The sequence below is a fragment of the Pygoscelis adeliae genome, unplaced genomic scaffold, assembly GCF_000699105.1.
Source record: "Pygoscelis adeliae isolate BGI_AS28 unplaced genomic scaffold, ASM69910v1 Scaffold172, whole genome shotgun sequence".
Taxonomy (NCBI): Eukaryota; Metazoa; Chordata; class Aves; order Sphenisciformes; family Spheniscidae; genus Pygoscelis; species Pygoscelis adeliae.
This window is the reverse complement of record NW_008824338.1, coordinates 1,865,594-1,874,583: the sequence shown is the minus strand read 5'-3', so window position 1 is coordinate 1,874,583 and position 8,990 is coordinate 1,865,594. Positions and strand designations below refer to the sequence as shown.

At 40.1% G+C, this 8,990-nt stretch overlaps 1 protein-coding gene across 1 annotated transcript in view; it reads left to right on the top strand.

Moving 5' to 3' along the window:
* The window catches only part of SLC18B1 (solute carrier family 18, subfamily B, member 1), a 21,641-nt gene that overhangs the window by 3,606 nt on the left and 9,045 nt on the right, over positions 1 to 8,990 (top strand). Inside the window, 6 exon segments of the mRNA XM_009319134.1 lie at positions 348 to 475; positions 1,598 to 1,693; positions 3,382 to 3,455; positions 4,232 to 4,379; positions 7,176 to 7,332; positions 8,864 to 8,990. Of these exon segments, the coding sequence (XP_009317409.1) occupies positions 348 to 475; positions 1,598 to 1,693; positions 3,382 to 3,455; positions 4,232 to 4,379; positions 7,176 to 7,332; positions 8,864 to 8,990 (730 nt within the window).

Below are 8,990 nucleotides of genomic sequence, written 5' to 3'. Positions count from 1 at the left end.
GGGCTGTCCCCGTGAGGCGTGTGCTCACGCAGCCGGTGTGCGCTCCGCCGGGGTACGCGTGGTGCCGGGCCGGGAGCGCGGCGGGGCAGCTCCGGCAAAAACCCGTGCGCTTTCGGGGGGGGCTGAGGGGCGGCTGCGGGCTGGCACCGCAGGGGGAAGGTGCTGCCTTTACCGCGCAGTCTGCCCTCCTGCGTGAGGTAAAAAAGTAGTATGGCTTGATTTAATTCCCCAGAGCCGGGAGGGTAGAAGTTTTGTGCGGATTTTAATTTTCAAACCGGATTTGCAACTTGTGTTTCCCTCTATCGGTTTATAATACTTTTTTTTTCCTTTTTCTTTCGTATTTTAAGAAGAAGCACTTGGTGAGGAATCGAGAAGGCTTACCAGAGAACAGCTATATACAGTGGCCGCGACAGCTTCTATAAACTTCAGTTCAATGATATGCTATTCAATCCTGGGACCCTTTTTCCCTTCAGAGGTAAACGAACAATTTAGGCAACTACTCTTTAGATTATTTTTTGCATGTTGAAACTTTTAAAAGGGTCTTGAACACCATGGGACCTTTATAGCTGTCTGTTAAGCTCTGCGTTAGACTTTTCAGTTGTGGGAATTCATAGTGATAGCCTGATGCTGGCTAAAATAGGTTAGAGTGCGTATAAGTGACCTGTGTCCTGTCCATGGACTAATTTCATCTTCCCTGTGGCTGCAGAGGAGACAGCAAACTAATGATGAGATAGAAGTTGAAACGGATGCTTGGAGAAGCGAAATAGTTTTTTGCCCAGCGTTGCATAGCAGCTTGGTAGTAGAGCTGAGATTAAAACTCTGCCCGTGTCCTGACTTGCATTTCAGTGCCTTAAGTCACTCAATGACTTTTTATTTATAGCTACCTCTCTGTTAACTCATGCTGGGCCATTGTGCACTGTGTTAAACTTCCTGACCTAGCAACTGGAGGGGGAAAAAAAAAATGTCTGCTTATGCTGAGTGTTTAAATGTTTAAATATAGGATGAAAAAAAATGGTCATGGTGCCTTTGCAACAGAAGTCCATTTCTATCATGACCAAGTTGTTCCCAAGTATTAACAAGGAAATGTTAAGATTATTTTTGCTCTAAATGTTCCTATGTACTGCTTGTACCCAAGTAAGTGTATTTTGCCAGTTGGATAAGTCAAAAATTTGCCTGGTGCTTGTTATGGGGAGGCATGATACAGTGAAGGTAACGGATATCTCTGTTCACTGCCCTCTCACCGCGCAAGGGATCAAAGCTGTGTAGCTAGCTCCGTTGTACACCAGCTGAAGCCACCTGTTAAAGTCTGGTCACCTGTTCAGTAGTTCCGCAAACAGCACAGTGTTTCCATTCATTGAGGAATGAACGTTGCTTTTCCCTTGATTACATATAGCTTAAATAGAAGTGCAACATGTCTTTGAATTGCTATGTTGTTACCTTATGAGCCCCTACTGCCTTTGAGAAAGGAAATTGCTTTGTAACTGCGCTGATAGAGAATTAACGTTCATGCCTTGTACATTTAATTGTTTTTTATTCACCTCAAGAATAAAAAATAATATTTGCCTCCATCTTTACACAGTTGTCATCTTTTTTGCAGGCAGAAAAAAAAGGTGCCAGTAACACCGTTGTTGGCCTGGTTTTCGGATGTTTTGCTTTGGTCAATTTCTTGGTTTCTTTAATCTTGGGAAATTATGTAAGTATAGTTGAAGCTGTAACTTATTTCTGTGATGACACAGGTTGGTACATGAAGACAGTTCTCTAAGGCTGAGAAAAGAGATGTCTCTTCAGTAACGCTCCTGCAGGCTTGTGTCTGCAGTAATTGGAGCCTGGCCAGTCAGTCTGAATCTGATCTAAGTCTTGTCAGTACAACTTAAAAATTACTCTTCTGTGGTTCTTGAGGGTAGCACAGGGTGGTGGACATGTAGCTGTTTTGTTTCTCTGGTTAACTGTTCCATTTGCTTCAGAGTAATCTGCTGATCAATTCTCCTTTCTATTACCTCCTTTCCCCCTACCTCCCATCTTATTTATTGCACTTACTTATATATTCTGTTTGCCTTTGGCGACGTTCTTAAGGTGTTTTGGTTTTGTTTTTTCTCTTTAGTTAGCTGCACCCCTTCTTTTTTCCTGGTATGTTGTCTTAACATTTCCTCCTATTATGACTCTCTGCTCCTTAGCTCGTTTTCCCCTTCATTATACAGCAGTATGAGATAAATGTCTCCAGGTCTTGCAACTTCAGTTTTCCCATAGATTCAGGATTTTTCTCATGCTGGAGGAATTATAAATAAATTATATAACAGTTTGTTTGTCTATATGCCAGAGCACTGCTGTCTATGCATTTTTGGCTAGGGCTGCTCAGGATCATACCCTAAGGTGGGGCTGCTGCAGTGTCACAGTATTCTCTTTCTTTGGCTGGGCAGTCTCTTTGCTGACCCCATGGTGAATGATCTTCTCTGGTGGTGAGGTGACTCATCAAGGTGTCACACAAGTGCCATTGGTAAGTCCAATCTTGGTGCCTGTGATGGCATTCAACTGTGGCACAGCCCTCACCAAGTACTTTGCAGGGGAGAGAGAGAGTGAGCGTGCCATCCTCACTGCAGACAGGTGAAGTAAGCACCAAGAGAGGTGGACAGTCCAGCAATCAGAAATCCTGAGGCTTTCAGTGAAACTCGACAAAATACGGGCTTTAGTAATAATGGCTGAAACGCAGGGACTTTGCCCAGGCCTGAACAAGAAAAGAATCTGAAATACCTACTGTCCTTAGGGGAAGTTACAGCACAGAATTAGAAGCTCAGATATACTTTGTTACGGGATTGAGTTAGCTTTACGGCATGCCTCTTGTCATCCTTCACCCTGGTGATGGAGTCTGAAATGAAGGAAGGTGGGGTCCTTTCCCTGGTAATGAATGGGGAAGCCTGAAGCTACCGTGCTTCCTATGCCAAAGTTTTGTGCTATTAAAGATTGTGATAAATTTGCTTTAAAATCAGCTTCCATTGACTCTGCTTAGCCATATATGTGGCAGGTATTGCTGACTTGGCATCACTGATGGTGCTGGAGGGGGAATGTATTACTTTCTGTTTGTTTATAATGAGGAGTGCTGCTGTAACCTGCTGCTCTGCAGACGCTGCAGCGCGCCGCTGCGAAATAATTGACTGCACCGTTGTCTTACCATTCGGAAAACTGGGTTAAGTCACTTAACCATTTAGAGTATTTTTAGGTTCAGTATTGCATGAAGGCACGCTGTCAGGAGCAGTGTCTCCAGATCTTTTAGTTATATGCTATAAAGTGCCCATAACATTTTGATTTCTTAACAGTAACATACTTTGAAAGATTTTTGATCTAGGCTTGAAATAACATCATGTAAAAGTGGTATTTAATTTACAGCTTACGCATATTGGAGCAAAATTCATGTTTGTGGCAGGGATGTTTGTTTCAGGATGTGTGACCATTCTGTTTGGGTGAGTAATTTTCGTTGGTTGGTTTTGTTGCATTTGTCTTCTAATAATTTTCATCCATATGAAAAGATGGACACAAAACAAAACTGGAAACTCTTGGGCATCTTTTGGGTGTTGGTTAGGTCACCCAAATCTTTGCATCTTTACTCTTTATCTCTCCCTTGTAAAGCAGAATGAACACTTCTCCCTTTCAGTAGATTTCAAAGCCTGTTTACTACTTTGAAAGCAAAGGAGGAAGGTTCTATGTATTTAAATAACTACTATAGTTCATGAACAGCAAGAAGTCTGTCAAACTGCAGCAATGAGGGAACTATTTATGCATAATGTTTTAATTATACTTTTCTTAAAAATATTGAGTGCAAATGAGAAGCTTTGCCTGGCAGGTGGAGAGGCTAAGCCACTCATTTTGGCAAAATACAAGTTTTATTAACAATGAAGGAAGCTCTTACTAGGTGGTTGTAACTCATTGTGTCAGACTCCTTGCACAGTTGCTTGGAAAAGCTATGACATACAACAGAAGATGACATTGGAGTTTTTCACAGGTTAGGTTTTTCGTGCTCTTTTCACCACCAAAGAAAGGGGAAAAGGAGAAAGCTGCCAGAAATAGTTTAGTAGAGTTTGAATGACTTCAGCAATGTGATTCAAAAAGATGTGGCAATAGAAAGCATTGAGTGTCTTGTAACTGTGTCCTTTAATGAGTAAGAAATGATGCTCCAGGACCTTTAGTAGATGACTTGTTGCATCCTGAGAGATCTCCATTTACTGTTTTTTTTCTTCAGAATGCTGGACAAGGTGCCAAGTGGACCAACGTTTATCGGTTTGTGCTTTTTAGTAAGAGCAGTGGATGCAGTAGGTTTTGCAGCAGCAATGACAGCATCATTTTCAATCCTTGCAAAGGCATTTCCCAATAATATAGCTACTGTCCTGGTAAGTGCGAAAACCAGTGTTACAGCTGAGTACCTGCAATATGATAAATTGCCAGTAGGCAGCCTAAAACCAGGAGGAGAAAATCTGCTGTTTCACATGCAGGCATATTTGAAATCATCACATAATGTTTGTTTGTAATCTAGAATTGCAATCCTAGAACAAGTTTAGACCATAGCATAACTCCAATCAGATAAAAATTAAGCAGTATGTATTAGTTGCTTATGTTTTGAAGACAGCTGACCATTGATGGCAGTAGTTACCTCTTCAGTTGAAATTGGACTATTAAAACACTAACACAGTTTTAGTGACTATTTCTACATGGATAGTAAGAATCCATGTGGATTGATGCAATAAGTTTGATTAATTCATGCAAATAGCGTTGATTTAAATGACTGAAAGATGCAAAACTGGAAACAGTTTTGGTTTAATTTCTCTAATCTATTGATAAAAGTGATGTATGAGAAGAGGGGACCTAGAACTTGAAATCTGAAGGTCATCAATGATTCATTTCAACCAGATATGTTACCCTTATTTAGTTGGTTTTTATGGTGTTAGGAAAAAAAGTTTTGTATTTAATAAAATGCTGCTTTCTCTTTCTCTTTTTCAATAAATTCTGGTTTCAGGTCAAATATAGACTGATAGAAATAACTGGGTTAAATTTTAATGAGTGAACAAATGTTAAGAACATCCTTCAGAACATTTAATAAAATTGGAAAAGTTGATGCTTTTATTAATATTGTTGTTAAGCTGTATAGTTACTTCTATCAATAAATGTCGGTAAAAATATGGCCTCCTAATTAGCACAAAACTACTAAATTGTATCAGCAGTGAGGAGATGGCAATTTCTTTGGAAAGCAGGTTATGTATTGTAATCATGTTTCAGATTTATTCAGTCAATAAGGTTAAGGTTTCCTGTTTGCAAATTTTAAAATGTAATTTAAATTTAAAGTAACGTTGCCTTAAAGGGACTTAGTTGTCTGTCTTATAATCAGACTTAAAAATAAATGAAATTCTGTGGTGGCAGCCCAATAAACATGATGCATAGCTGAAAACGGTACGTGGTGATGAAGGTCACCTCAAGACCACAATCAGAAGCGCTACACAGCTGTGGCTTGGTAGCTACCTTGGTTTAAAATCTAGACAGGGTGCTGTCAGAAGACAGATCACTTTTAAATGTTGTTCTGTTTGCCATATTATATACTCTAATGTCTTGTTCTGCGTGAGAATAAAACCTCTTGTTACTGTGAGCTCTGCTCATGGTGGTGGCAGAGGCAGGAGGCAGAAGAAAGAGCTGATTAGTTGAAGAAAGGTGTATCCTAGGGTAAAATCATAAAGCCTGAAAGAATGGAAGAGGGATTTTTAGCCTTGCTTTCCTTTGCCCTTGGTAGCGCTAGACACTGAAAAGCACTTTTCCTCTCCTTATCCTTTTGGTACCAGTTTTCAGCGCACCTTTTACCCATTGGGTACCCTAGAGAATGTATGGGGAAGTTATTAAATGTAGGCACGTCAGCCTTGTTGAAGTGGGAAGGTCAGCATCTGCCAACATGATCCCTCTGTTGGAGGAGGTATGAACTTCAGAATATAAGCGATACCACTTTTCTTACAATATCAGGTTTACCTTATCCTCCCCTGATCTGTAATAATGCAGTGCCTCAGCTCCCCCCTGCCCCCCCAGTAATTCATTAACTTAGAAGGGCTAAATGATGTACAGCCTGATTTGAACTGAAGTCTCACCAATCATAAACATTTTTTATGGTTGGTGAGCAACACAAGTCAAAGCATTATTTGGATGCAGTTATATTAACTCATGGGCATTCCATGTGTTGAAGTTTACCAAAATGTCTGAAATCTAACTAGAAATTTTGAAGACTTGCTAGTCATATGTTGTTACTAGTTATTTCCTTTGCTAGGAAAGGAAAAGGCTGTGACGCTAGGCTGACCTAGGGTGAAGAACTTGGCTATTGCTGACTGTGCCCGCTCTCGGGCCATTTGAGCACTCTGAATTGTAGCAGTAAAATTAAAGATGAGGATGGATCCCTATACTATGTTTCTGGGTCCCAGAAGTTAGCAAAACTTTATCTGTAAGCAGTTACTACCACCAGCTGTTACTGATGGTCTAAACATTGATTAATCAAGTGTTGAGGCAGATGTGTATGGTGGTGTAACACAAGATTTAAGTGTAACTGTATTATTGTCCTTTTAAAAATTAGTATCTTATAAAAGATGCCAGATTATTAAATTATAGCCAAAATAATCTGAGTTATCCCCATTGCAATTCACTGTTACTTCCTACCACTAGTCAGTGAATCCAAACAGTCAGTTATGGAGAGAAAGCTTTAACTTGGCATATGTACCTCATCCCATGAGATAATGACCCATCCGAGGAGGCTTGTTTGGGTCCTCCCCCTCAGGCTGGAGTCTAACAGCAGGTGGGAGAGATGATCACTTCAGCCTGAGTTGTCCTACGGATGCTTTCCATCACTAGAGCATTTGTCTTACCTCAGGACTGGGATCTGCTAGGTGACTGCAGGGTGGCTAACACTGCAGTACAGGTGGTTCCCTGTAGTGAAGCAAAAGAGGTGATGGCTGTTGCGTAGACAACTGTGAAATTCCTTTTGCTGTCCCACTTTGTGAAGGTCACTACTAGCTGTTATCCCCCTTAGTGATGCAGTGCCTTTTTCTTTCCACTAGCCTATGTTGTGCTGCTCCTCAGACAAATGACTTGCTTTTTATTGTTACACTGGAGTTTCTCAGCATACTGACTTTTTTTTGCTTGCTTTCTTTTTCATCCTTTAGGGCAGCCTTGAAATTTTTACAGGACTAGGACTGGTGCTGGGTCCGCCTTTAGGTGGCTTTTTGTATCAATCATTTGGTTATGAGGTGCCTTTCATTACACTAGGATGCGTAGTGTTGGTCTTGGTGCCTGTGAATATGTGCATATTACCAAAATACGGTAAGCATCCTTCTTCCTGCCTCCTTCACTCACCTTAATTTCTCATGTATTTAACTGTCCTTTAAAAAAATATCAGCTTCTGGAGTTTGATCCAACTCAGAGGGCAGAGCTCCAGCTGAATTAACTTGTGATCATGAGGCCCATGTTTTAATGCTAACAAATGAATGCGTGCAAATGGCCTGGAATGAATCCAACACCTTATGCCCATCTCTGGAAACACTAAGAACTCTGTGTGGAAGTGAACTGAGATATATTTTTGTTTTCTTCTGTCTCCTTAGCTTCAGGGCTTGTAAAGGATCAGTTAGTTGTGTCTGCTTAGTATCAGCATGTCATTGCAGCTAGTTGAAGAAAAGCTGGAGATAGGTTTTGCCTAAAACAAGAGAACTTGACATGTTTGAGGGGTTAACGGGGAGGGGAACAGAATTACAGGGAGAACAAAAGGCGTTTATTTGTACTGAATGATGCAGGATCTGATTAACGTGAAAGAATGTTAAAGTTAATAAATGAGGGGTTTAACTGAAGTGCTGGAGGTCGTATAAATTTGATTAAATTTTAGATGGTCCTGCTTGGACAGAAAGCTAACTTAAAGATAAGTCTTCACACAAGATTGTAATTGCAAGGTTACAGTTCTGTTAGTCTTTTCTAGAAAAAAACCTACTAACTTTAAAATACTTCTTTTCTTAAAATCTTTTTTTCCTCTTAAATATGAAAACCTTGGAGAATAACTTCATATATATTGGCTTTTAGAAGAAACTGAGAGTGGTTAACCATGTGCTGCTGCTGCTGGCTTCCCCCCCCACCTCCCCGAGCTCTGAAATGCCCCAAGTCTGGAGTCATGATATTACTAGCCAATTTGAAACTACATTAAATAAATGTTAGCTCTGAGCTGGTGGATGCTAATGAATGAACTTTTAGTTTATACTTTGAGACCACATTCAACTATTAAAGCACTAACGGCATCAGGGGAAGGGAGCTTGACTTAGAAATGACATCTAACCATGACATCTGAAAGAAGCTTCCTGTCTGGAGTACAAATTGAACATGTAGGAGACCTGAATGACTAGTTGCTTAAAAAGTTGGACAGATCTCAACAGATAAATAGCTATCTTTTTATTTTACTTTCAAAGCGTGCTTCTCTGATTGGATATGAATGGTTCATGCACATGTGCATGTTGTTTTAGGTTGAGACGTACCCATGAGATTTTTATTGTATAAGGGCTAGCAGAGAAGTGACCGTATTTTCACATAATTGGAATAGTACATGCTTATGTTCTTCTCAAGTTGGGGATTTGCAATGTTGGAATCTAAACTGTGTACCTTTCTTCTTTTATTCACCTATCAAATTTGGTTGTCTAATATAAAAATAGTATGGTGCATAATAATCTACTAATGACTTTCATTTGTTAGATAACAACAGTGACAGGACTAGAAAAAGGGAAATACTGATTTCTTTTCTGAAGCAAGAAGATCAATCATGAGCTTATGCTGCTGAAAATAACGCAATTTCCCCCCCCATTTTCTCTTGTAACAGATTCGATCCCTAGCAAGGGCTCCTTTTGGAAGCTGATTCTTCTGCCAAAAGTCTTACTACTCTGTCTTACTATATTTTCTCTAAGTGCATGCTTGGGCTTTTTGGATCCCACAATGTCTCTATTTAT